Source organism: Molothrus ater, chromosome 5 (genome assembly GCF_012460135.2).
Source record: "Molothrus ater isolate BHLD 08-10-18 breed brown headed cowbird chromosome 5, BPBGC_Mater_1.1, whole genome shotgun sequence".
Lineage (NCBI taxonomy): Eukaryota > Metazoa > Chordata > Aves > Passeriformes > Icteridae > Molothrus > Molothrus ater.
The window spans coordinates 51,039,797-51,067,435 of record NC_050482.2 but is presented as its reverse complement, the minus strand read 5'-3'; the positions used below and the strand labels follow the sequence as shown (position 1 = coordinate 51,067,435).

At 49.1% G+C, this 27,639-nt stretch overlaps 2 protein-coding genes across 6 annotated transcripts; one reads left to right on the top strand and one right to left on the bottom strand.

Moving 5' to 3' along the window:
• Nucleotides 1–1,685: 1,685 nt before the first annotated feature.
• On the top strand, nt 1,686–9,185 carry KCTD17 (potassium channel tetramerization domain containing 17). Of its 5 annotated transcripts, none has more exons than XM_036400236.2 (7): nt 1,686–2,182; nt 2,804–2,912; nt 4,638–4,729; nt 5,651–5,746; nt 6,128–6,253; nt 7,283–7,572; nt 8,453–9,185. In XM_036400236.2, the coding sequence occupies exons 1-7, from the start codon at nt 1,976–1,978 to the stop codon at nt 8,472–8,474; spliced, it is 942 nt and encodes a 313-aa protein (XP_036256129.1). In that variant the 5' UTR covers nt 1,686–1,975; the 3' UTR covers nt 8,475–9,185. The 5 variants fall into 5 exon arrangements, with proteins under 5 accessions (XP_036256129.1, XP_036256130.1, XP_036256133.1 ...); XM_036400237.2 differs by having other exon boundaries at nt 1,687–2,182; nt 7,283–7,499; XM_036400240.2 differs by having other exon boundaries at nt 1,688–2,182; nt 7,500–7,572.
• A 1,226-nt stretch (nt 9,186–10,411) lies between these two features.
• Nucleotides 10,412–25,748, bottom strand: TMPRSS6 (transmembrane serine protease 6). Its single transcript, XM_036401100.1, has 17 exons — nt 25,601–25,748; nt 25,285–25,427; nt 25,038–25,105; nt 23,639–23,823; nt 20,883–20,924; nt 19,835–20,039; nt 19,368–19,504; nt 19,046–19,158; nt 18,450–18,559; nt 17,231–17,376; nt 16,214–16,312; nt 14,178–14,291; nt 13,777–13,893; nt 12,886–13,054; nt 12,229–12,500; nt 11,410–11,546; nt 10,412–10,713 (listed from the first exon to the last, which is right to left on the bottom strand). Exons 1-17 carry the CDS (start codon nt 25,746–25,748, stop codon nt 10,555–10,557), a joined length of 2,364 nt encoding a protein of 787 aa, XP_036256993.1. The 3' UTR covers nt 10,412–10,554.
• Nucleotides 25,749–27,639: the final 1,891 nt, after the last annotated feature.

Sequence of the window (27,639 nt, the reverse complement as noted above, 5' to 3'; positions counted from 1 at the left end):
CTGCAGCCAGCACAGACAGGGTCCTGTAGTCCTCACACACCAGAGGGCAGGGCAGAGGTCTCCAATTTGCTGTGGTTTGACTCAGAGGCAGAATTAGGAGGACAGCAGTCTGACAGCCGAGAGCTGTGTTGCACTGTGACGCTTCAGCCCAGGTCAGTGTTAGTCCGAGCATCTTAGATGCATGTTACTGCTCAGTGGAGACTGGTCCCAGGGCTGGGCAGTAATTTTGGCCAGAGCTTGCTCCATATGGGTAGACAAAAATATTTTTTCATGCTCTGTTAATGGTCACTCTAGTGCTGATTCAAAATTATTTGAACCCAAAATTATTTACACCCTGAAGCAGCTGAATTGTTCCTGTCCTTAAATTAACTGAAGGTCAGCAATCTTGAAACCTCTTCCATGTTACCCTCTCTTCTTCTTCTCCCCTTGGCACTCCTCCACAGAAGGAGCAAAGTACACATGCCATCTTTGTGAAGGAAATCCTGGGTGATTGGGGGAAGGGCAATGCTGCCTTCTTCTGTAGTGATAAAAGGGAGTGATTTGCAAGTAAAAGAAGGAAGGACAAGAAGAAAAGGAATGTAAGAGTAAAACATAATGTTTTTTTTTTTACCCAGCCTCTTCACTCAATAACCCCCCATGTCCAAAGGCACTAAGATCTAAATGCAAGAAAAAGAAAGTGTTGTGTGTCTCTGCAGTGCTGCATTGCCCTGTAAAGGAAGAGCCAGGAAGTTGCTTAGGTGGAGGAAGGTTTTGAGCCACAATGGGGTGAAACACCAGCCTTTCCTTTCCATTCTTAATGTGCTCGAGCTGCTAGCAAGCACAGCAATGCTTAGGTGGGAGTGGGTAAGGCAGAGCTGTTGGAGAGAGCTTGTTCAGATTGTTTCTGTGCCAAGGAGTGTGTTTGAACAGAGTCCCCTGGGGCATGAACTGCTGAGCACCAGGCTTGGCCTGGCAGGAGCGAGTGGCAGAGGCAGGGCTAGATTCCATAACACGGGATTGGCACATTAGCCTCGGCAGGTGATACATGCCTGGGGCAGAGGTAAAACTCCACAGAGAGCTGAGTTACAGTCTGAGCTCTCTTGCCTAGACACAAACAGGGATGGCAGGAGCCCAGGGGAAGGACGTGGGTGGTTTGCGCTGGTAGAGCAGCACAGGGGGGGGAGTTTGCTGAGTCAGCAACTCCTCTGACCTGGAAGAAAAATGATTCCTGCCCCCTGCCAGCACTTCATACAGATCCAAAATACAGTTCCCAGAACTGTCCCTACGTATGTTAGCAAGAAGGCAACTGTCTGCATATTTTGCTGCAAGAAAGTATGGCAACTGATGTGGCACTGAGCACTGAGCCTGGGGTAATGGATGTCCTGAAGGGAATGCTGTGAAGTACAGCCCTGAGGGGCTTAGTCTGCCGACTGCCAGGAAGCAGCTTGTGCTTCCTGTCTCCGAGGAAGCTTGCAGACAAGACCCAGGACTGGAAGCAGGCAGAGTACCGGCCGCAGGGCTGGCGTCATGTGTGCAGTGCCCTTCGTTACAGCATCCTCATTGCAGGAACTGCGAGCTGGGAAAACTACAGTTCCCATCACCCTTTTGTGCATGTCCCGGCGAAACTACAGTTCCCAGAACCTTTTAAAGAGAGGATGTCTGTGGAAATAAATGCCGACGATTTTTGCATAACACCCTGCACCTCCGGAGTGCTGACCGGCCCATGGTCTGTGAAAACGGGAACAGGGGAAAAGCCAAGGGACTGTCAGCACTGTGGAGCTGTGGCTTTGCCCACCCCAACAGCTACAGTGATATCCTCCAGCGTCGAGCTACCTTCCTCCTCTCAGGACTCCCTTGGTAGTCACAGGGAAGATCCTGGTCCCCGGGAAACACGGCTGCTGCGGAGGGAGAGGCAGATAAACTACAGATCCCGGCATTCTCCGACAGGCAGCACCTGCGGCAGTCCCTGCACGCCGTGGGGGAGGTGGGGGTGAGGATGAGGATGGAGGGCAGGGAGGAGATGCAGGGCGCCGTGGGGCTACGCTGCACCTGGGACATTCCGCCACCCGCTGGCACCCAGGCCAAGTGGGTGAGGCTCAATGTGGGGGGCACCGTGTTCCTCACCACCAGGCAGACCCTGTGTCGGGAGCAGAAATCTTTCCTGTGTCGCTTGTGCCAGGGCGAGGAGCTGCAGTCGGACCGGGTAAGGCAGCTGGGTTGCCTCCCGCACCGTGCCCCACCGAGCATGGGGAGGGCTGGAGGGATGCAGGGATGGCGCCAGACCCCGGCAGCTGCAGGAGCAACTGAGTGAGAAATGCCTGCTCTTTGCCCCCACTCTCCCGGGAAGGATTTCCCCATGCCAGATTCCACCTTGTTGTAGCCTGGCACCTGCCTTCCTGAGCTGGGGAAAAGAGAGGCCATCTCCCCTCTGCTCCTGCTCTCCTTCCTCTTTGTCACCCCACATCCTGGGTTTACTTCCCAGCTGTGTCTGCCTGACTCAGCCTTGTTCCTGTAAGGCGGTCTCTGCTCTCTTGCACCAGGCCGGGATTCACAGTTACACAAAGAGGCTGAGGCCTATTTTTTTGACTTTTTCATCTGGATTGATTCATGCTGAGGTGGGCATGCTGAGCAGATCAATACAGGAGTTAAAATCCAAGCTGGACTGACTTGGCTAGGGACTCTCAGGGACTGATGGTTTCCAAAGAATCTTAGAAATAGTGGACATTTTTGCTTAGGTTTGTATTTTCTTGTATTCTAGGGTATTTTACAGTTGGTTACAGTTTTCCTTGGGTTTTTTCTCCTTGTGATCTATATCTGTTGCTAGGACGAAACTGGTGCATACCTAATAGATCGGGACCCCACTTACTTTGGACCCATTCTGAATTTCCTCCGTCATGGGAAACTGGTCCTGGATAAAGATATGGCTGAAGAGGGTGAGTTGTGGAGCTCAGAAAAATCCCACTTCCCATATTTAGGAAAAATAGGACTTGTGGTCAATCTTGTTGTCTCTTGTTCTTGTTTTGGATGTTGATGTGGGGGGATTTCAGAGAGCTATCCCTGCGAAGTATGACAATATCTCCTTTACTAAAGGGGTTTGCAGTGGGTGAGGAAGGCATCCTTGCAGGTGTTGTGGCATCACAACTGCCCAGCAGAGATGTCACCAAGACAGAAGTAGGCAGGATCTTAGAGCCTCAATAAGCCATTTTTTACTGGTTCCTGATCTACTTTTAACCAGGCTCTATGACTGAGTTTTCTATTAATGTCTGTTTCTAATTAGGAATGAAAGCCCAATAGACCAAACAAAACCAAGTTCATCTCTTCTACTGACTGCAATAAAGACCATCATTAATCAGTGATATGCACTGTTATGCTGCTTGTGCTCTCATGGTTGTGGACTGCAGAAATTCCAGTGGAACAAGTCAGACAAACTAATCCTTCATCTGAGGTTGACAGTGGGTCTAATAGAATGACTTAGTGACATCACAGTGTTACCAGTCAGCAGTCCACAGTGCCTTGTTATTTTTTGCATGCTAGGGTGTAATAAGGAGCCAATTCCAAATACAGGTTGTGCTGTCCAGCCCTTGCCAAGCATGGTTTCTGCATGGTCATTTGTCTTCTTGCCTTTCTTAGACATTTTTACCTAAAGCAAGGAAGCTTTTCTTCTGAATAGTCTTACCAGTTATAATTCCAAAAATATACCCAACTAATGGTACAGGATTGTAATAAGCACAATTTTGAGGTGTTTCCTACTTTACATTTCTTGTAAGCCTCGGATCAGAGAGAGTTCATCTGCAGGTTTTAATATCAAATCTGAAACATAAACAGGAGCCCAGTTCATTTGCATTGCCTTTTTTTATCCTGCTGCAAACATTTAGGCTGGCATAAGACTAACCTAGTAGACAATTCACTGCTGAATGAGAGACACAGAAGAGGTCTGAGTGTGTCAGGTAGTGAGGGACCTCCCCATCTATATTTTCTTTGTACTGCCCTGGGAACATGTGAGTGTTGGCTTCCAGCCAACTTTCCCTCACTGACTCTCTGGGAACCACCTCCCTTTTCCTGAAGGCCTGTTAGCGAACAGGTGAGTCTCAGGAGAGGTGATGGATGTAAACACCATAGAGGAAAAAACAAAAACATTTCCATTTACCTCTTTTAAGTTGAAGCACAGGGAATAGAGCCAAAGATCATATAAAGTCATATGGGGCTGCAACTCCAAGTGGCCTAGGAGGTAAGCTAGGCTTTTCTAGGGTCTTTTGGTGACTTGTCAGAACTGCAAGTTTTTGTTTTCTGCCTTATTAAGAAAGTCTGAGCAAGGTCAGACAAATGGTCATTGAGAGAGACTGAAGCCTACAGTTGTTCTCCTTGGTCAGGTATCTGGGAAAGGTATTGGCAGTCCTCAGCACAAGCCTTCACTGGCAGTGCCTGTTTCTGTAGTAGCAGGCAGCATAAGGAAGTTGGGGTGGGCATTAGAAACAAGATGCAGAGAGCCAAGTTTCAATTCTCTGCAGTAAGGGTTTCAAGCCTGTTAAAAAGAAAAGCAGTAATATAATTTCTCCCTATGGACCTTGTGAGGCTTAGAATTGATCTTTTGCAAGTCAAAAAATAAAGACGGGCTGCTAACTTTCTGTCTTTGTGGTCCTTCTGTCTGTCTTTCTCAGGGATCCTTGAAGAAGCTGAGTTCTATAACATTGGTCCTTTGATCCGAATAATCAAGGATCGAATGGAGGAGAAGGACTACACAGTAACACAGGTATGGCAAGATGGAGTGGGGTGGGGAAAGCAGGGGGTGTAAAAAAGGAGAGAGGTGAGTCCAGAGTGAGAGAAGACTTGAGAGAAGCAGCAAGGAACGGAAGGAAACAACTAATTAGAGATTATGTGCTAATCCCAATGCAGCAAAATCTTGCAGGGGACAAGCTACCACCAATTTAGTTACAATAAACAAGTTGCAGTCTTGCTTTTCATCCCAGAAGTAATGCTGGGTGTAGCCCCTGAAACTAAGTGAGCTCCTCTAGCTTTTGGAAGAAGGCAGCTGGTTACTGTGTGATATAGAGGAATGTTTGTGAGGAGAGCAAAGGTGTCATGGGGAGGAGGACTGGTGTGGGGAGTCCTGGGAGTGTAATCACAATGAAGAGCATGGAAATACCTGTAGAGAAACCTGGAGGAAACAGGTGAAGAGATAGCTGTGAAAGAGTTAAATGCGGACAAATAATCAATCCTGTGGCACAATCACACCCTGTCTTGGCCAGCAATCTTTGAAAATCTTTCTTAGAGGGAGGATTGTCTGCTATCTCACTTTTCATCTTGTCTTCCTCAGATTGTAAGCCTCCAGCAGCACAGCCACTTTGTGCTGCAAAGCTCCCTCAGCATTTGTTGCATTTGCAAAAATTATTTTGTACTTACAAGTGCATGCTCCCCATCAAAAGAGGGCAGTATCTTCTGGGGACAATGCAGGGAGCACTCAGCTCAGTCCCTACTCTTCAGAAGAGATACTGTTCTTGCCTCCGGTGACAGCACAGGAGAAAGCTGGATTGTGGTTCCCACTCCCCTTTCACCTGGGACATGGGGAAGAGGACAGGTCTGTCAAGGAGGGGTATTACCACTTCATTCTGCAGGAGGGGAACAGCTTTTAGCATGTGACAGTTGTCAGTGTGCTCTGCAATTTTGCTCTCAGGTGCCTCCTAAGCATGTCTACCGTGTGCTGCAGTGCCAGGAAGAGGAGCTCACTCAGATGGTTTCCACTATGTCAGATGGATGGCGCTTTGAGCAGGTATGGGTAAGGCAGAGCAGGGGGAGAAGGAGTTGTCTTCTGGGGAAAAGATCATGGATACCATACAGTTGCCGGGCAAGGCTCCTTCCCTCTCTGAGAATACTGGGTAAGTCATTGATTGACTCATCATGCTCAATCAATGACTCTTTCTTGCCCCTTTCTAGAGGTTTAGAGGATACTGTGTGAGGCCAGCCTGTTTTGCATCCTGGCTGACTTCTCTCCTGCTTCTCTGTGTTGTCTCCTTGGCTTAGTTATGAGGCCTTTCCAACAGGATTATGCATTGGACTCAGTGCTGCATGATGGGCTTTCTGCCTTGCTCCCCAGGTGGAGTGGGTGTTTCCAGGAATATGTGCTTGTGATTCTTGCTCTCATCTTTTCTAGCTTGTGAACATTGGCTCATCCTATAATTATGGGAATGAGGATCAGACAGAATTCCTGTGCGTGGTCTCCAAGGAGTTGTACAACTCCCCCAATGGCCTGAGCTCTGAGCCCAGCCACAAAGCCAAGGTGAGATTAACTTTGTTATGGCCCTGCTCCCATTGCCTATGAGATCCTTTGCTCTTTGCTCCTTCTCTCTTTTCTCTCTCCCTTGCAACAGTGGGGCACCTCAGTGGTGAAATACAGGGGCCTGCCCTGGTGTTCAGCACTGTGGCATTACACCCGTTGCCCAATAGAGGAGTATGTGTGTTGGAGGGATGGTGTGTGGTTGTGTGGCTTTAGCAAGTCATCCTGGCGCCTCTCATGCTACTCTAACATCCCCCTCATGCCTCCTCATGCCCATTCTGTGTGTATCACTGCCTATAGGGCATTATTTCTCTGAAGGTTTTGCAGCATTCTCTGTCCTTTTTGAGTCTCAGCCTGAAGGGCAGATATCTCCTGCTCCCCATTTGAGGGAAGGACAGAAACATGTGCAGTGCATGACATTCTGTAGGCACCCAGGATGCAGGAAGGAACACTAGCAACTGATGGCAGTTGTTGGACGGTGGGGTCACAGCACTTGTAAGTGGGTTAGATACCCTGATGTGATACTCCAGAGGAAAACAACCCTCTCTGTTCCCTGACCTAGAATTGTCTTGGCCATGGTGAAAAGTCCCTTTTTATTCCAGTGTTATGACAATTGCTTTGTTCCGTTGTGTGTCAGAAAGAACTGCCATGGCTCATCTTGCAAGCATTTCCACTCTTTCTTCCTTTTGTCCCACATGCTGGGCCACAGAACACAGAGGAGGACCTGGAGGAGGAAGAGCAGGAGGTGGAGGAGGAGGCAGAGGCAGAAGCAGAAGCAGAGGAGAAAGGTGCAGCAAATCCCTGAGGAAAATGATAAAAATAACCCCCCAGGCATAGACTCGTCCACCTTTCTGGTGAGAGCTCACAGCTAGCAGCAGGGAAGGATTAGAACAGGTGTGGGGTGTGGGGGCTGTCCTCTCCAGGAGTTGGAGTCTCTCTGGAGATAAAGCTGTCAGGGGAGAGCTGTTACCATGGCTGCTGCTTTGTACTTTAAACTGTTTGGTTTATCTACGGTTTTATTTTTATTTGCAGACCGTCCATCTATTCGGGATTGTGCTAAACTCTCTTCCTGCGGACCCTCCCTCCTGCTCCCTTCCGTGTCCATCCCAGCACTGCCATCTACCTCCCACATTGCCCCACTCGCCAGCCTCCAGCATCCTTCCCTCTGCTCTCCTTGTCCCTCAGGGCTCAGAGTGGTCTCTGCCCAGGGCCTTGTCTCTCTCTGCTCCTCACTTTTCCTCCTCTGCAGGTATGTTACCTGTCTGCACTCCCAGCTCCTGCCAGCCTGAGCTCTGCATGAGTGACTCACTTCCCTCTTGTGGGTATGGCCCTGGTTTGTAGAGCTTGGGGAGGGGAAGGAGGGAGGTGTGAGGTTGACTCATCCCTAAGGTGGCTTTACATATTCTGATCCTATGCGTGCCTTTACCTGCCAAGCAGATCCTATGGCTGTGGACCAGAGGCTCTGGCAGCAGAAAGGAGAGTGCAGCTGGGAGAGGGGTGGAAATGAATGCAAAGCAGGCTGGGGTGGTTTGGGGAAGGGGTGGAATTTTGCCACGTGTCTGCGTGACATGCATGCCAGATCGCTCCTCCAGACTGCGTCCGCAGCTCCTTTGCCTGCCAGCCCGGGCAGTTTGCAGAAGGCAGCCTGTTATTTTTCCTTCCCTGAGCTTTTCCTCCACAGGCTCTGCCAGGGTGAGAATGCAGTGGGAAAGGTGGCAAAGGCAGAGCAGAAGCAGCTGGTCCCCACTGCAGATGCTCTCACAGCTGTGTGGAAAATGAGCTTCTCTGCTCTGCCTCCTGCTTAGGAAGGCTGGCTGGCCGACAAGTGTGGGGCTGGGTAGGGAGAGTGTTAGAAAGAGGATTCCTCTCCATACTGCAGAACTGTGAGGCTCCTGTTAAACTGGAGATGCTCAGTGTCAATCTCCACCAGTCCTGATGGAGGACACTTGTTAGCTGGCTGACATTTCTCTCTCCCTCTGTGGCTGTGGGACCTGAGTGTTATTATCTTAAGACTCAGTGTATGTTAATCACATGGACTTTTTCTTCCTTCTGTTCTATTTTCCCACCCTCATTTATTTTCTTTTTCTTCTGTTTGTGTTTCCTCTGTCATTTCCCCTTTTCTGTTTCTCACTCTCCCCTCCATGCTCAGTTGCTTTTTTTCCCTACCATTGATTGTGTTTCTCTTTCTCTCTCCTTCTCTAGCTGTTACAAGCCAGAGATCTGAGGATGTGATCTGAACACTCCACTCCAGCCTTTTCATTTCTTGTTTATATCTTTATTTTTGTACTGCAGTGTATGGCAGCCCTTTCTCCCACAGTGACGCCCCCAGCCCCCTTCACTCTTCACATACAGCCATTTTTTTTTACAAACTCACCTCGGAGGCCTGAGCTTCCAGCCCTGGAGGAGGGCAGATGCTGCATGGAGCCCCTGAGCTGCTGTAGGAGCGGGAGCCCACAGCCCCCTCCTATGCCTGGCAGTCTGGCTTTCCTTAATGTCACAGTGGCCCCTGGTGGGGACATCAGCGATCAGCCACTGCAGCTCTGCGGTCCCTTCCTGAGCACCCTGGATGCAAATGCGGACCGAGGTGGTGGCAGCTGTGGAAGGACCAGCCCTTGCCCTTTCACTGTTGCAGGCAACTGGTGTGGGCTTGTGGCCTGGGGACAAATGCAGAGCCACCGTCCTTTTCTGGGCCACCTGTATGGCTCGGAGGTGTCCCTGTGCTGGGTATCACATTCCTTGGTGCCTCCCCCCCTGTCCCCCCAAAGCAGCTCTGTGCCAGCAGTGTGAGAAGGAGAATGGTGCTGCCTGGGTACCATGAACATGCTGGTACCTCATGTTGTGTCAGCCAGCACCAAGCAGATCCCAGTTTTGGGGAGCAGGGTGTTTGCTTCACTGCTGTGTCTGAAGACTCCTGAATAAAATTCACAGTCTGTTCTCCTTGCCGCCTCTCATTTTAAGTGGCAAGAATTCATTGCTGCTGTAAGGGGGTGGGAGTTGGAGAAAAGGAGTTTGGATTCATCACCTGGAGCCACCAGAAGCTGCTTGTACTGTGCCTGTCTTCTGGGGGCTGGAGGTGCTTCCCACTGTGTCTGTGCTGCTGCATCCCCAGTGCAGGCAGCTGGGCTACAGAGCAGGTTTGCTTATCTGCAGCCCTAAATCATAACAGTAAGTGAGGACCACCTGGCTAGTGAACTTATTGATCCCAGGGACATCTGATGGCGGGGGGTGGGCAGGGGTGTGGAACCTTTTGCCAGTTGCCAGTGCCAGGACTGGAGTTTGGTCAAAAATATACAAACCTCAAGAAAATTTTTTAGCAGAGTGAGGAAAACTAGAGCCAAAAAAATCCTCAAATTAATTTTATTTATAATTCCAGAGAGTGGCCAATTATGTACACACACAGACACATACACACACGTGTATCTTTAGTTTGAAAACCAAACCTGCAGCAGTTGCAGTTTAAGCCCTGTGCCCTGAAGCCTTCTCCTTCATCTCCTGCATTATCTGAGATAGGAGATGGGAGAGGTTGAGATGCCCTGATGTTAAAGGTATTTAGAAGGGCTGAAGGAAGGGGATGGGAGTCTGCTCCAGCATTTTTACTGGGGGAAGTGCAGCAGTGGAGGCTGGGTGCTGCTCCAGCAGGGAGGCAGGACACGTGCTCGGGGGTGCGATGCTGGGCTCGTGCCTGGGAGTCAGTGAGACGTGAAGAGTTGGCTGACTGAGCTGAACAGCACGCTGAGCAGCACACGCCAGCTAAGAAAAGAAGCAATTAGGGAGATGGAAGAGGAGGAGTGATGGGAGGGGAAGGGAGATGAAGGATAAGCAGCAGGAAGGAAGAGGGAGGCAGATTGATTTCACAGTTACTGGAATCTCTAACTACATCAGTCACATTTTCTTTCAGCAAATGTTCCAGCATAAGACTGTGGCTGAATCACATGGTTCATGGAAAGTTCAAATCCCCTTATTCCTCTTCTCAGAAACCATCAGCTTGGGCCTATTGCTGTGTGTCATTGCCCCAAACTCCCCCACCTACCTCCCTTCTCCCTGTTTTTGGATGGATGGCCTAAAAACCCCTTGGGATGCTCCCTGGGAAGCACTAAGGGAGAAAAAAAAAAAAAAAAAAAAGCAGGGGTCTGCCTGCTTTTCTCCACAATCTCTGCAGCAGCCTTTTTTTACCTAGTTCAGAAGAGCATCCTGGGTCTGACAGCATCCCACATTCTCTTTCTTTGGGAGGCAAGTGAGCAAGATCAGGAATGAGTGCCATGTGAGTGTAGGTGTGATGGGGAGAAGACAGAGATGCACTTTTGTCAGCTCATGGTTTGGTTCATCCAGCCCAGCACTTGAGTGATCCTGGTGTATACTCCATAGTGATTTGCACGTGCACATCCCATTCCCCAGCTGACCAAACCAGCCAGAAACCATCTGCCACTGGGTTCTTTGCAGGCCAGTGGACCTCCAGAATCACCCTAGAAAAAAGAAAAGTAAAATCAAGTGGTGGTGATCCACCAGCTTCTGCTGCTGCCTGATTAGGTTGTCTTTGAGCCCCTCTGTATACAGATCCCTGTATCCCCTCAACTCATGCCTGGGACATCTGTAACATTCCTTGTACTTTAAAAAGATGTCAAAAACAGTCTCCAGTGCAAACATCTGATGCAGTTATTCCTTCATCATGCAAATTCCTCCCCCTCAGCCCAAAAAGCTGATTGCTCTACTGATGCCTCCTGGCCCTCATGGCATTTCCAAGGATGTGGCAGGCAAGGATGATTGTTGGAATTTAACTGGATTCCATGAAGGGTGGCAGAGAGGAATTCCTTGAGATTAATAGTAATGAAAGAGCACACAGGTTATTGTGTATGACAGGTGCTAAAGAGGCTGAGGGTGTAAGAGACTGATGTAGTCACCTGACTTGGAAGTGGGAGGTAGAGTGGAGAATGGGCTGAAATGAGAAAAGGGTAATTTAACTGTATTTGGATCCTAAGGGAAGGATGCTGGGAAGAAGTGGTCATGAGACCTGTTGTTGGCTGCTTAGATCAGAGGAAGTGTTGGGAGAGTGACCTTATATGGTCTTTTCCCCCTCATTTCAGGCTGTGCATTGCATTTGTGAGACTTGGGACACATCCCACCTTTGGTAGTCAACCCTGATCCCACAACTCCTGTGTCACCTGGCAAGCATCCTTCTTGCCCTGGTAGTACCCAGCACACAGCATCCTGGGAGTAATCATGTAGTGATAAGCCTCACTGCAGATGTTCTGCTGGATGAGCTGCACATCCACCTTCTGCAGAACATTGCTGATATGCCCTGAAAAGTAGAGCACCAAAATTAGCACAGGTGAGCTATGGTGGAACTTCCCCTAGACCATGGCTACCTCACTGCATGCTGAAACCTGCCATTGGAATTTCTGTTCTGCTCTCCACTGGCATCACAGTCTCTGACTTTGAGCAGAGCACTTTTTCTGGGTGGAAGGCATAAAATTCCCCTTCATTCCTTTCCCTACAGGCATATGTTGTGGGTACTTCAGCTTTTGGGACAAGGAGTATTCTGCTTTGGGGAAACCTCTGGGTTGTCAGAGTCTTGGGTTTGTTTCTCACTGAAAGGGATGTTAAGCTCTTCTGTCTAAGAGTACAAACCAGGAGTGTCCAGTTCTATATAGTCTCCTGAGTGTTTCCAGTTGGGAAGCAGCTGGAATAAGTCTGTAAGTGGGTGAAGGCACTAAACTGACCAGAAGGGCTATTCTAGTCTTTGAATGAGGAAACACACACTGTTCCCATACAGATTACCAGACTGCCATGCCTGCCTCACCACATGAGGTTTCAGGGCACTCAACAGGTAACTTTGGTCAACCTATTACCCAAAATCAGAAGGAGTGAAGGAGGCACAATGTTTTGGGATGAACAGAAGCCTGTTGTGCCTATGACCCATCTGAACCTATGTTTCTGCCTCAGCACTGCTGCAGTAGGCCACCAAGAGACCTTGAACCTACCTCCTTCCTTGAGGGCTCCCCAGCCAGTGATCCAGCAAAGAAGGCCAGGCTCAAAGATGTGAGATGGAGCAGGCAAGCAGATGGGCTGGATTAAGGGTGAGATGATCACAGGATGATCCAGCTGGAGCAGGGCCACATCATAATCATGGCTGTCCTCCTCATAATAAGGGTGAAGAAAGAGATGGATAACCTTGAAGGACACCTCTGTGTGGCCGGTGGCATTTTGCAAGTATTTACCCAAGTAAACGGTCCAGATGGAGGGGGAGGCCAGCCTGTAGGATGCAGCAGAGGAGCATGGGACCCAAAGGGCACACTTTGCAGGTAATGCTATCCCCATCCTAGCACATGCTGACATCCCCATCATTGTGACAGTGTGGGGACAACACAGAGCCAAAACAAAGGTGGAGCTGTGCAGCATCTTCCGCTATCACTGCACCCTGGAAGCTGCTCTGTGAATCTCAGCATTGCCCCCTTTCCTCTGCACACACCACTAGATAATACTGCATATTTTGGAATGGCATGGAGAAGCATGGCTGAGGTGCCAGAGGAGGAGTGCAGCTGCCCCATGATATTTTCATCAGTCAGAATAGTCTCCCATCATGCATGACGTGGAAAGCAATGCAAATCTTTCTACCAGCACCTCCCCTCTCTGTTTACCTCTCATCCTGGAAGCAGTGCGCGGCTGAGACCACCCAGCGGTCAGCAATGAGTGTTCCCCCACAAATGTGCCGGCCCCGAACTTGCAGGCTGGCCTGCCACGGCCATTCCCCTTCCACAGAATTCATACCACCCACAATCCTGCTGAGAGGGGCTTGCATCCCACAGTCTGAGGAGGAGACACAGCAGGTACTTCAGGGAAGGAAGGGAACATGAAACACTATGCCTGCCCTTCCATTCCTACTTAGTTAACTGAAGAGTTTGACCTCTTACTGCTTGTTTTACCCAGCCAGCACATGCTTTATGTACTGCCCAGGACAGGTCTAGTGAGCACTCCCTCCCAGCATTCCCCACCTCCAGCTGCAGCCTGGGGATGCCTTTGGGGTAGCATGCTGACTGTGCTAACTGCTGTGCTGTCAGGAAACCCTCCCTGTCATTCTCCTTCACTGCCTCCTGAGGCTCCAGAAAAAAAAACAAGTAGGGAAATCAAAATATTAACTCTCTCCCTGCCAGTGGCCATGCAGATGTGGGTGATTTTCCTGGCTGGAGCCTTGAACAATGACATATTAGCTGACAGAGTGGTCAAACAGGCAGCCTGTAGGTTGAATCTGGCCTGTCAGGCATGTCTGTCTGGCCTGATGCCTCTGCCTGAAGGAGGCAGGGAGCAGCTGTCCAAAGAGCAAGAGCTCGCTCACACTCAGCGCAGAGCTGGCTTGTTGCTGCTGTCCCTGCCACTGCAGGGTGGAGCAGGCACACTGGTACTGTGGGACTGAGGTGGTGGAACAAGGGAGGGTGGCTGCTTCTTCTGGGTGGTGGGAGAAAATGGGGCAACTTGCAGCTACGTGTCATCCTGAACCTGCCTGGCTGACGTGTGGCTGATCATTTCCTCACCACAGTGATTCTCATCAGACAGGTCCTTGCAGTCTGCAGTGGTGTCACACAGCGGGTTGGGTTTCTTCACACAGGTCCCATCTTCACAGCGGTAGGTGAAAGGACCACAGGGGACCCCTGCAAAAAGGAAGGGAAGCCAAGACTGAGAGAGGGCAGCTGGTTGTAGATACAGCCTGAAGTCCTTTAAATGAGGAGAAAGGGCAGCAGAAGAGCTTGGGGGAACTCCATAAATGATGACAGGGAATTTCCTGAACAGACAAACAGCTCACAAACGTTGTGAGGAGGCTGGGCGAGCTAACTCCCCGATGGTGCCCTTATGTCATGTGGGAAGTACTCTACAGACAGCCTTGGTTTGAACACAGGGGTGGGCATTTGTCATCCCAGCACTGTCCCCTCCCTACCTCCACTGCAGTGCTCCTCATCACTCCCGTTGACACAGTCCAGCTGCTGGTTGCAGACCCTGCTGAACTCGATGCAAGTGCTGTCCTCATGGCACTGGAACTTTGCAGGGCACACTGCACAGGAGGGAAGCATGTGGGAATCAGGCAGACAAGGTGTGAGGTCAGGGTCATAAGTCCTGGAGTCTCTGCAGCCTCTACCCCCACCTCATAGGCTGTGCTTGAGACCAGCTCTGGTTCAGTGCAGCTGTGTAGCTTTTGCCTGATCTGCATTCTAGTTATGCCTGCACCCTGTCTTACACTGCACTGTTGCTGACTTAACTTTTCTTGTCTTCGCCTCAGACCCACCTCAGCACTATGTATTTGTCTTGAGGTCCATGGACTCCTCAGTTACCACCACCAGTCCTGGTCTGCTTGCCTTGTTAGGGTTTTGTAGGACGGCATCCTGTCTGGTGAGGTCACTGTTCCTCCTGCCTTGCTGTCAACCCCAGCTCATGGGTCACTGTTCCACACAAACCAGCACTTCCCCTTGCAGCTGAGTCCTGAACAACACAGGATTCCAGAATGTCCGTGAGCCCTGGTGGACACTGGAGGATGGAGATGGGTCTAAGCTGCCTGCCCACCACAGAGTTTGACTTCTGTCCACAGATTTCCATAGCAGGATCTTGTTCTGTTTGTGTGTACCATTTTCTTACTGCAATGACTATAATTTTTTCATCAATAGCGTGAAGCTTCTAGATGACTAAAGGTACAAAAAGGTCTGAGGCAACTCGAACTTTGATTTTAAAGAGAGGGATTGTTCCATACCAACATAGAGTGAATAATCAGAGAGGCACTAGTGGCAAGAGAATAAGAATGGAAGGAAATAATAATGTTTCTATTTTCTTTTTCAAATAGAAATAATATTGGAAAACACAGTGTGGGGTTTCTGTCAGTCTTGGTCTGTGTCAACCTGTGGAACTGAACGACATGATATCCCTGGGGCCAAGGAGATACTGGGATTCAAGAAAAGATTAGATTTTCTTAAGGATGGAAATGTATCCATGTCTACAGGAGGGAAGCATGCAAACCCTGATATCAGACAGCTGGATGATGGGACAGAGCACATTGTCAGCAACACTGCAGACAATACAAAACCCAACTTTGGCAATCTTATGTGAGCTCTCACATTTCTAGCACTGAATTAAAGCTTCTTTAGAAAGATTTTTCCTTCCTTTGACTTTAGACTTTTCCTGCAGCTTCCTCTGGCCACTCTCTCCAGTGGTACAGGGCTCTTTATCTGTGAAAGAAACATCTATAGGAAACAACTAATGAAAAGTTAGTGGTGGCAGCAATAAGATGAGCCCCCCATCACACCAGAGGTGAGAGAATAGATTAATTAGGTGCCATGTCTAAGCCTGAATTGCTGTTCCTATGAGAATGGGGCCTTGCAGGAGTTCTGAGATGCTAAGAGTGGAGCCTGAATCAGCACTAACTGCTTTTGGCATGAAGAACTGATTGAGGCTGATCAAGGACTTTGATGCTCCCAAACTGGGGCAAAATATGAGTGAGGATCTGTACAGATGAAGTGTCACAAATGGCTGGGGGGGAAAGTGGAGAAAGAAGGGCAGCAGGTGGGCTAGGGGAGGTGAGAGCAGGGAGGGGGATGCTGAGGGGTGTGACAGCAGAGGAGGCTGTAGGCCAGGGCTGAGGTTGGTTGTAGACCCTGGGAGGGAGGAAAGCAGGACAAGGTGGGGGACAGGGGGTAGGGGGCTTCTTTAAGGCTGCCTGGAACTCTTGGTGCTCTTGCTCCCAGGGGACTCTCTCAGGAAGGCTGTACTGTGACAGGAGCCAGAAGCATTACTGCTCTTTCCAGAGCAGGCTAAAGCCATATAGCAGTGGGATGAGACTTCTAAGGGCACAGAGGTTTAAGTTCCTAAAGTTGAGGTACAAGGCTGTGCCTTGGCCACCCAAATCTCTCCATGTCTCCCTGCCTTTGGAGGAGCAAGGGACTGTGTCTTGCTGAGACCAGGGACTAGCAGGGAGAAGAAATCACTCACCACAGTTTCTCTCATCCAGCCCATTGGGGCAATCTTTGATCCCGTCACAGGCTGGGACACACAAACCGTTCACCAAACACAGAAACTCCCCAGGACAGGCTGTGAAACCAAAAGAGAGTAATTAGTCCCCAATGACTGGAAACCTCCTGGCAGCAGAGCACCATGGCTTGAAACGGTGGAACTGCACACCCTCCTGACCACAAGAGTGCTGCTGCAGTGTACTGTACTCCCCAAAATCTGCCATGTCATCTGCTCTTAACAGGGACATATGGAGCCAGGATATACACCAGGGGAAAAGGGCTTTCACTGTTTTGCATGGTACCAATGGGCAATATCCAGGACAGCCATCTGTCTGGCACACCATACGTCAGGATCGCGGCTGTTTCAAGTCTCCTGAAGGCCACGGGAAAGCTGAAACAGGCTCTTTGGAGTTACTATCAAAACTTACGTGGGACCTTGAAGGGGTTGTTGTTAGACACGTTGACAGGTGCACATATTCAGGGACTGGTGTGCATTACTGGCACCCTTTAGGAGGGAGATGGTGAAACCTTGGAAAGACAGACTGTGGGTGGCATTTGCATATGTGTGTATTTGTGTGCGGTTTTATTCGTCTCTTGTTTGCACAGATTCCAAGGTGAGCAGGAAACAGGTCTCTCTAAGAGATCTTGTAATCAAAACAAATGTTGCTTCAAGCAGAGGTGCTTTCTCATTGAGTTCTCAAGGCCAGTCTGTGATGTTAACTCGAGGGTAAGATTTTAGGCAATTTTGTGACCTTTGGTTTTGTTGCATGGATGCTCTGGCCACAAGAGGCAGGGCCACATGTGCAGAAACAGCTTTGCACATAACTGCCTCTTCTTTTGGGGGGATCACTGGTGCATCACTTATTTGTGAGGATCTTCCTGAAGGGTGGATGGCACCTAGGGCTCCTGGGCTGTGCCTTGTGTTTCTCCCAGCACAAGCCAAGTGCAGAGGGGCTGCTGGATCCCCACAAAGGAGCAGGGAAGAAGCTAAGCTTACGGTCAGATTGCTTGTACAGACTGTAAGCTGCCTGTACACCAGGGCCGGTTAAGGAGATCTGCGAGGTGAAGGTGATGGCGATGTCAGCAGAAGATGTGACTGGGATCCGCTCAGCGTAGGCTTGCAGGGTCCGCAGGCCACACAACCTGAGGGGCAAACACAGGCAAGGTGGGTTGGACAGGGAGGCAGGGACAAAGCAGGGCAAGGGGGCTGGGTGGGGCTGGGGTAGGAATGGGTCACACAGATTGGGTACTGTGGGCAAACCAGGAATACAAAATGCTTTCAGTATGCATGAGATACAGAGTCCAGAGGGACCCTCCTGTCTTTGGACATTTCCTGCTTTCTGGAAAGCACTGAGATCAGGCCATGCAAAGCAGTTCAGTTCTTATAGCGTAAGGAGATTCTCCTTCATAATCTTCCTGAAGAAGCCGTGTTGTAGAAACTGTGGCACTGACAGTTTAAGAGAGGGAGGCAGGGAGAGAAAAAGTGGAAATCCCAAGCCAGGGTAACATAACTTCTAGATCAGATCCTTCCTAGGAAGAGAAGTTACCCCTACAGGAACCATGGAGAAGGCACTAATGAGGTGGATTGGGGGAGGTTTAGGAGGGAAACAGGCAATTTTGCAATAAGTGGGAGAAAACCAAAAGCTATAGATCCATCTGTCTCAGAGCCAGCTTTGAGGAGATGGGAGCACAACAGGTCTCCATCCTTTTCACCTGGGCAGTGGTGAGCAGTAGCCCCAGCTACATATGGATGCTATTTGTGGGAAGTCCTGCAGGGGAAATGGCTGCAGTCAAAGCAGGAGGATATGGAGCTAAGGGGAAGATCTGTACGGAGGTGGCTGCAAGGCAATGGCACACACAGATAATATTGCAGAGGTGGTGACAGGCAGATTTGCAAACACAGGAGACGTGGGAGGACACCAAGGTTACACACACAGGAGAAAACTAAGAAGCCTGATGCGAACAGCAAGACAGAGAAAGCAGGTTGGTAGCTTGAAGCAAATCTGTGAGAAATGTGTTCACTGGGGAGAGAGTGAACAAGATTAGCAGAAAAGCAGGAGGCACCAGCACAAAGAGTGGTCACTGAGTGCAGCTCAGTGTATGGCCCTTCTTCCTCACATATGGTGGCTGAAGTGAGCAGGGAACCTGCAGAGGTTTAATCCCTGTTTTATCCCAGGTGGGAAGTGAGCGACAGAAACCAGGACCCCACCACACACCTTCTGTTCTGAATGATCCACTGGCCTTGGGTACAGGGCAGGTCGTGCTTCTGTCTGCTGAGCGCATAGGCGTCGAACCAGAGGGTGACCCCATAGTCGAGGGATGGGACCTGCAGACAAGGGGGTGCAGGGTGGGGGGCAGAGGGCAGATGGCTCCTGGGAGTGTTACAGCACGCTTTGTAAGTCAGGCATGAGCAGAGCAAATGTGAAGGCCAGATGTCTCTGACCACACTGCAGTCAGAAAGAAGCACCCTCTAAACTGGAGCCATGCCACAGCCCAGGGTGGCTCTGCTGCTGGTATCAAAGCCTGGCAATTCTTATCAATTCCTATCAATCTAGTTCTGTTTTGAAGAACCCCTCTGGAGATCAGATTTCAGATTCCTCCTCAGCTACAGCATCTCTGTGCTGGCATGCAATATTAGACTTCTTCCCCTTCAGAAACACACCTTATGTGGAGGCTGGGAAGGCTGTCACTCACCCTCTTCTTGCTTCTCTTGATGACCTGACTGAGAGCCCTGGCTGTACCCCCACAATGTGCAGAGTGCTGCCCTGGTTTTGGGGACAGGGTGGATGCTCTTGTGGGAGCTGGCTCTTACCGTCATGTGCCAGGTGCACTGCGTGTTGGGCGAGTAGTAACTGGGGTAGTGTGGGGTGCCGATCTTCCCCTGCAGCTCCAGGCTCTCCCGCAGAGTTATGTTCACTTCACAAGCTGTAAATGCAAACATTCAAAGCCCTGCTCTCTGTCAGCTCAGCCTCAGCCCGGGGAGGCCATGTAACCTGCCTTTTACTGACTACCCCTGCAATCCAGAATGAATTCTGCCCCTAACAGGGATGTAGGACCTCTAGGAGCTGTGATACTGTAGGAGAAAACCAATCTTCTCCCTGTAACCATAGCCACTCTCCTCCAGCCTTCCTCACCTTCGAGGGGCACCGCCTGTGCTGAGAGGATGAAGGGGTCATAGTAGCTGTACATGGCTTTCTTCCACACAACAGACATGACAGGGCCAGACGAAAGGACTTCAACTATGGGCTCCTGCCGGCTGCAGCCATAGATCCTCAGAGGAAAGAGATCAAAGGATGGGAGTGAAGCAAGCAGTAAACAAATGAAAGAGAAGAATGAGAAAGAGAGGCAATGGGTATCTGTGTGATCTACACACAGCAGTTGTAAGGTGCTATCTGAACCAAACAAAGTGCCAACAGCAGCAGCTTCTGCAGCATGGTTTTAAGACATATCCCACATCAGTGACTTCAGCTGAGCAACAACAGACAGGTTGTACATCAAGGAGAACCTCCTTTGATGTTGTCTGACACCATCCCCTGCTGTGGTGTGTCGTGCCATCCTGCCTGTCTCCCCCAGCTGTTCTCCCTGCTCAGGAGCCACCTACGAGGTGATGAGGTGTTTCTCCAGGGGCCCGGCTGCGTCGTACATCGCCAGGCGGTCCCTGCACTCAGGCAGGGTCCACTCCAGCCGTAGCTTGATCATGTAGCCCTTGAGGCCATGGAGGTGCCAAAGACAACTGGAGGCCAGGTAGTCAGGGCCCTCCAGCCTTAGGACATCATCCTCCTGGACATAGCTGTACCTGTAGCAACCTGAAATAGATGTGGTTGTAAGAGAAATTAAGATATGGGATTGTCTCTTGGTATATCAGTGTAAGCCCTTTTTTAGGGTAAGGCTGACTCATCCCAGTGATCTTGGTTTACTTTTACGTATGTTGTGGTGGCACTGATCCTTTTGTACCATTGCCCCAGTTTCTCTAAGAACTGTCCCCCCTTCCTTGGTTAACCTAACACTATCTCAGGCTTTAAATATCAGCACAGCACAGTTATCTTCCACTGGCTTTATTTACTTTTTCACCTCTTTCTCCTCTCAGCCCCATATTCTTCCTGACTTTAGATCTCCCTCATCTGAATTCCAGGTTTCAGAAGACTTTCACACCAGGATTTTTGAGTAAATATCAGCTTAAAGGTGAACTTCTAATAGCATATCTAATGCAAGCTGCCAGACAGAGAACTTACAACACTGCCTGAAATTACTAAAAGCATCTTCAAACATTGCCAAGACAACAGACTCCCAAATGAGGCACATCCAATGTAGAGCCACGCAGGAAAACCCCACCCCAACAGCAGCATGGCATGGGGCCTGGAATCAGCACTGTGGTGCCAGTATACCCAGCTATTTCACAGTTCTCATTAGGGCCAGGACAAGTCTGAGGGGCTGCATTGCCCCTGGCAGCTGGCATCTCTGCCCAGAGCCATCCAGTACATAGCAGTCATGTAGTTTGGATCTGGCCAAGCAGCAGCACTGCTGCTCCCTTGCTGCTACTCTCCCCTTCCCAGGATTTACAACTCCAGAAGGCCAAGGAGCTTTCTGTCCCCAGTGAAAATCCCTCCCATAAAGTCATGAACTCAAAAGGAAAGGAGAAGGTAGCCTACCCAGAGTGGATTGCAGAACTACTATGTCTTTCACACTGGATTCTGTTAGAAAGAAAATATATAAAGGAAGATAAACAAAAATATAAACTGGATAAAAAAAAGATAATCTGATCACCTAGTATGGTAGGTGAGGACTCCCTTCCTTCCTTCTGCAACTAGCTCACTACAGCTTCAGCATGGGGCATCCTCCAGGTACCTCTGTGTCTGTTTTCAGGGTCTTGTTTCAGTCATGCCTTCCCCAGGCCATCTCTCTGAGAAGTTTTTCTGCCCCGACCCAAATCCATCAGCCCTAATTCTTGCTTTCCAGCCCACCAGGGACTTCTCTGTCTTTTTCCTTGCCCATTTTGGTGAGCTGTTCCAGGACCTCTTCCCCTTCCCAGGAGGGATGGGCACTGCTTCAGGCAGTCATTCCCCTCCTCTGCCAGCCACATCACAGGGCACAGCCCCACTTCCCAGAGCCTTCACCATCTGCTGTCCCACTTGAAAGAATGCCCAATCAAAAACACGGGAGTCACTGAGGGTGGAGAGGAGTTCTCTTTTGATGACCACTGTGCAATGAGCTACTCAACATCCTTGCAGAGTCCACCTTTGGAGAAAGGAGTTGCAGAGAAAGTGACCATCAGGAGCTACAAATCTCTGCAAATCGGCCACAGAGTGGATAACTCTTTAAGAGAGATAGGCTTTTCTCCAGCCTCCCAGCTGAACTGGAATCAGTCAGAGATCAGGTGCTACTGGGAATAATTGCCAAAATAAAAGGCACTGTGAGGTCAGCTGGGTGTGAGGATTGTTGTTGGGGGTTTGCCTAGGTCAGGGCTTTGGTTATTCGTAGCTTCCAAACAAATCAGTGGGGAGAGATGAGTGGTTTTGTCATAGCAAAAACAGTTGTTGTGGAAAATAGGATCCTGCAGGCATAAGGCAGGCTCCTAGGCAAGCTCATGTGCTGTAGGGAATAGTCTGTGCAGAGCTGGTAGTAAGTACTCCTATATCTGAAGCTAATAAAATCGAGTTCCTGTAGAGAACAGCAAGTCCTGAACGATTTTTGGGGAAGGGGGAAAGGTAGTGTACTGGAAAGTAGCGGCTGAGTGGCTGTTAGTAAAAATAAAGCACTGGAGATGGTGGAGAGGTTCCTGCAGTAGTCAATGGTTTGCAGCTCTGCGTCTCAAGGCAGAGCTTAGAGCTGAGCAGGCCGGCAAGAGTCTGCCAGAAAGCAATGAAGTGCTAATGACTGCTCTTAGCTGGCTGTTTCTCCACTCTGACTGTACAGGGCAAATGACACCAGAGGTGAAGTCACTGGCTGGAGGTCACCCTGGCTCAACAGCATAAGAAATTTTTGGCTTTTGTCTCAGTTATCAGACTGTGCTTCTGACTGGAGGGAGAAAGGACTAGGGAAAGCAGAAGGAGCTGGATAAACTACAACTGGTGTGTTAAGTCCAAAATAGAAAGAAGTGTGGTTTGCTGAAATGAATAAAACAGTGAAACAGATGCAAAGCAAATAAGAGGGAACTGGGAACAGCTAAAATTATGGCACCATCATTTTTATTTGTTTATGGGTTGCATTATGAAGTGAACAAATAAAAGGAAAATGCTAGATGGGCTGACTTGGAAGGATTTAGCGTATTTCCTTGTGATATCTTTGTAAAGAAAGTTCATTTAAATTGGCTGAGCATAGGATTTGGTATGCTGGAAACAAATCATAAGTAAGGAGCTAATGGTAACTGTGGGAGGAGATGTCTTGATGAGATGCTAATGCATCTTCTGACTAAGACCTTAAAATGATGGACTGGATGAGGGAGTGAAAATCATTTAGAGGAAATCAAATTTTCTTTACAGGCACCAAAAAACGACTCACAAAACAATTGGGATGTGGGGGTAAAAGTTAAAGAAAGTATGGGTAGGATATAATAAAAGAAACTTCATCTTAGAATAATCCAAGATGGCATGCCTGGGGGAAAAAAAATCAAAACAAGCAACTTGGAGATTGAACATCTCATGGGAAGAAGAAACTTGGAAATAGGAGTCCCAAGAGGAGGAGAAGAAATACAGTGTATTTTAAAACCTGTGAGATTTGGTACTCTGTAAGAGGGATCAGACAAGGCTGACAAGTTAAGCCTCATTACATCAATCAAATATAAATTCCATTGGACTTGTATGCATTGATTACATATATATCCTTGGTCCCTTACCTAACAGCTGCTCTGAAGCAGTTTTGCATGGGTAGCTTTTTAAACAGGCTGTGACCTTCACTGTGAACAACAATAAATAATCCTTAAAATCATATGTCAGGAACTGAAATGACAATGATGCTTTGTCTCAGAGGAAGACTTAGTGGTGACTCAGATATGTTACTTTTGTTCTCTCTATCAAGCAGTCTGGAATAATCTCCCAAAGGAAAGTAGCAAACCTAAGTGCTTGGTATTTTCAAGCTGAGCTGATCAAAGTCATGACCTGTCTAAGACCTTGCTCTACAGAAGCCAAAGCTGATGGGTGAAAAAGGAATCACCTATCTGATCATGGTCAGGTGTATCTCCAATAATTTCAATCCTTCAAAGGAAGGATTTTTTTTTTTTAATCAGACTTCAGTTCTTCTCTATCAGGAAAAAAATGCATAACATTGTATCTCCTGATCCTTATTATTTCCCTCATCCTCTTCAGGTTTCCTCTGTCTCCTTCAATAGACTCCTGGCCTTTTCTCCTAACCTTCTGCATCGTGGAGCATTTCTGACTGCTCAGGCCACAGCTGAGCAGCTGGTACTTACCCAGGAGAACCAGAGAGTCTGGGTTGACCCTGTACTCTGTCTGGTAGGACAGGCTGCCTGAGCTGTTGAAGCTGGTGGAGAGCTCTTGGTGGAGCACAGTGTTTACCCTCTCAGCAGTCGCCTCCTTCTGCTGACTCTCAGGGATTTGGAGGGTGAACCAGAAGAAGAAGGTCAGAGCTCCCTCCCTAATAGAGAAATAGCATGTAAAATATTCTTGCTCATCATCTCCAGAATTACTGGAGAGACAAACCCTGGAGAATTACCCTCCGCACTATTTCTCCATAAATCAGACATATCTGTGTAGATTTTCCAACTCCGCTGTTGTGACCCAGAGGAACCTCTCTGAGTGGGGCAGGAGAGCTGCAATATCCATGGTGTGAGTCAGTGCTTTGTGGGAAGAAGCCGTTCCATGCCATCTGGCTTTACTCATGACCATATGAGCTCAAATTATTATGATAATTAATCAAGACTTGTCTAATGAGTAATCTCATTTCAGGTAGAAATGACCTTTGGGTACTACTGACTAGGGGGTTGAAAAGAGAAGCTCAAGACTTCACTGTCTCATCTCCCAGTGGTGACAAGTGGATGATTTATGACCAGATACCTTACCTCAACCCATTAATGCTGCAGGAGACTGTGCCTGGGAAAGTTCTGTTCAACCAGCTGGCAGAGAAAATTGGCTGGGGGAGGGCAAGGAGATGTTGCAACACATCTTTGTTCAGTAAAAGGCCAGAGGAAGATGTGCAAGTGAAACTTTTCTTTCCCAACTGAAAATGGAATTATGTCAAAGTTGGAATACTCCTTAGGTAAAGGACAATTTTAGGGGTCTAGTTTTCCATAGAAAAAAATCAGAAGCAAATGACCATCAGTCTGGAATTCTTTTCTGCTATCCTGTTCTACTGTTATGAGCCGCAAAGCTGTAGTCCCACATCTGTCCCATTCCACTGTTATCCTGTTCCCAGGTGGTCCAGGCTTCTTGGTGGGAATAACTTTTCCATGCTGCAATCTGGCCTCTCCCTTCTGGTGCCTAGAGTCAGGCCATAAAATAGCTTTCTTGAATTAGAAAAATTAATTTCCAGCTGCTTGGTTTCTATTGACAATGCCAAGACAATTTTTTTAGATCTCTTCCCAATTATATTTTTTTACTCTCTTGAACTTTTGCCTCTCTGAAAAATTTCTCAGTTTTGGCTTTTCATCATGACCTGGGACGAAGAGGAGCATCAAAATATCCCCAGCTCTATTATGCTGGAGCAATTCTGAACCTGGACTGTCCAGCTTAGCTTAGAGGTCATGGCAGGGTCTGCAGAAGTTTGTCATGGGCAGATTTCAGTGAAACCAGAGTACAATTTACTGGAAGGTTTACACAGGAACAAGCAGATATGTTGCAGGTGCTACTCACCCAAAGGCATACACCGTGCTGGAGTTGTAGTACTGACCCATCTCTGTCGCAAGAATCAGTTCCTTCAGCTGCAACAAGAACGTTGTCCCGTAACTACAGGGCAATGTTACAGTGCCTGATCCCACCTTTCATCCCTCTTGCTGTACAGCCTGCCCAAGCCTGCCCTTGGGTGGGGGTGCCTGAGCCCTTCCTCATCCTACTCAGTGAGCAGCCTCAGGGCTGGCTCTGTTGATGAAAGTGCCCTCACCATGTTCTGGAGCTTAGCTGACTCCACCCAGAAGGCTCTGGACTCCACCTGCCCCAGCTCCGGGGAGTAGCGGTGGTTGAGGACCTGGAGGCTGCCGCAGTAGAACTGCAGGATGGATGGCTCCAGATGCCATGGTCTGTAGTCTGCCAAGAGAAGACACTTCTGGGTCACCTTAGTGATACATAGGAAAGAGGGGGTTACCCCAGTGTGTGACGGTCTAAAGGCCACCCAGAGGCACTAATGTGCTCTGGGCTGGGCATTGCTTTGACTACCCCCCCTCCGCCTCCTGCTGGGGATAAAAAACGTGAATTTTTACCTAGGAAATACCAGGTTGCTGCAGCAGCTCCAGCCAGCACAAGAAAGGCTATCCCAAGGGGCACATAGCGGAGGCAACGACGTGAGTTAGTTTCTGATTTGTCATTTGAGAGGGAGCTAGAGTCTTCCTCCTGTTCCTCGGCCTCCATCAGGAGAGTCTGGTGACACAGCATGCCAGGGTCAGGCTGTTTTTTCTGTTTCCCCTTACACCCTCTCTGAAGGTGTTATGCCAAATCTGTCCTCCTCTCCCAAGATGTACGGCCCCAAGAGATCACTGTGCAAATATCAAAGACTTTGCTCAGAGTAAATGTGAGTAAAACTGCTAAATCAGTGGGAGACAGGCTCCCAGGACACCGTCTTGTCTACATCTCCTGGTAATCCATTGGTATTCAAAGGCATTCCCTGGGTTTTTCTTCTGTCAAAAGTGCAAATTAGTACAACAATGAGTTTCTCTGAATACAAAAGTGTCCTCCCAGCTGGGAGTTGTTTTAAAACTGGTATTTTTTGATCTAGAAATCAATGTGGAAGAAAATTGGTGACCTGAAATGTGAGCAAAAGCTGCACAAAGCAGCCACTGCCTGGGAACCTGAAGTTACACTTTGCCTGCTGTTCCATTTTTATCTTGATCCCTACAAGTAAGCAAACGTTGCCATTCCCACCAGGCCGTGCGTTCCCAGGCAAAGCCAATGCTGGCACTGGCGCAATTGCTGAGTTAATGAGAAGAGAGCACCTGAATAATGTTCAGCCCTTCACCACCACCTGTTTGTGCTAGGGGACGCCTTCTGTCTTCCTTTGCCCTCATTGCCCCATCTCAAATTGCTTCTTTTGCTTCTTCCTGCTTCTGTGCTGCACCTGTCTAGTGTGAGAGCCCATTGCCAAGAGCCCATTAATATTGGTTTATGCCACCACACATAAAATTTACTGCGTTATTGAGAGAGCAGAAAGGTTGGTGCTTTCTGATGGAGAGATTGTCGGATGCTTGGTGTAGTGTTGGTAGATGTCTGTGACGTTGTGGTCGATGTCGTGATGGGATGTGTGCTGTGATGCTTGCTAGCTGGGTGGAGAGATGGGATGTGTGCATGCTGCAGAGACGTGTGGAGCATTGCATCTGAGCAGCTGAGCATTACCTCATGTCGTTGCCCAGTGTCATGCAGCCAGTCTGCAGCAGCCCTGCTCAGGAAGTGGCTCAGCCTCCTTCCCATGTATATAAATTGCCTTGCAACATGATAAGGATATAGTTGAAGAATCTACATGAGGTAACAAACCAGAAGAGAGATGAGTCCCAGACATCAACAGCCCGACAACACACATCCACTGCTCTAACACACCCTTCCAGAGAGAGCAGGTGGTAAAAGAGGCCCACAGCACGCTGCCCTCTTGCTTCTTGTGGGGCACCTTTCTGTGCAACCCCTGGGAAGGCTCTACTCCCCAGAGAGCCAAACTGGGGAGTAGTAGTCCAGGAGAGCAAGGGCACCTCTCCACTACTACAGCATCCCTTCAGAAACAGCAGGCATAAGCACACGACGCAGATGGAGGGGCAGGGAGGGAGGGCAGGAAGCAGCAGAAGAGCCTCTTTGTTGTAGTAGATTTGATGGCAGGCACCGAGGTTCCCCCCAGAGCTGCAGACCTACTCTAAAGCCTGCTGCTGCCCGTGAGACCTGGCCCACACCCCAACTCACACCTGCAGGCAGTGGGGACAAAAGCAGGACATTACTATTTACCCCAGCTCAAGGTCTCCTCAGTGACCTGTAACCTGGTGGCATGTCCCTTCAGCTCGGCCTTTGTCCTGCATCATGCTGCTGCAGTGGGTCAGTGCACCCTGCACAGTTGCTTTTTTCTTTTCTGAAATGGAGGGTTTGGAGGCTTAAAGTGGGAGAAGATCTGCAGGCTGAGCAGGGGAAATCAGAAAAAGTAAAGGTAGGAGCACCTCTAGATGTGCAGAGAAGAGCAGCCCAGGAGATTGGTGCAGATAGCTTACGTTGTCCTCCTCAGGGGACAGGGAGTTGCTGTGCAACTGCTGCATTTCTTAGCCACCCTCTC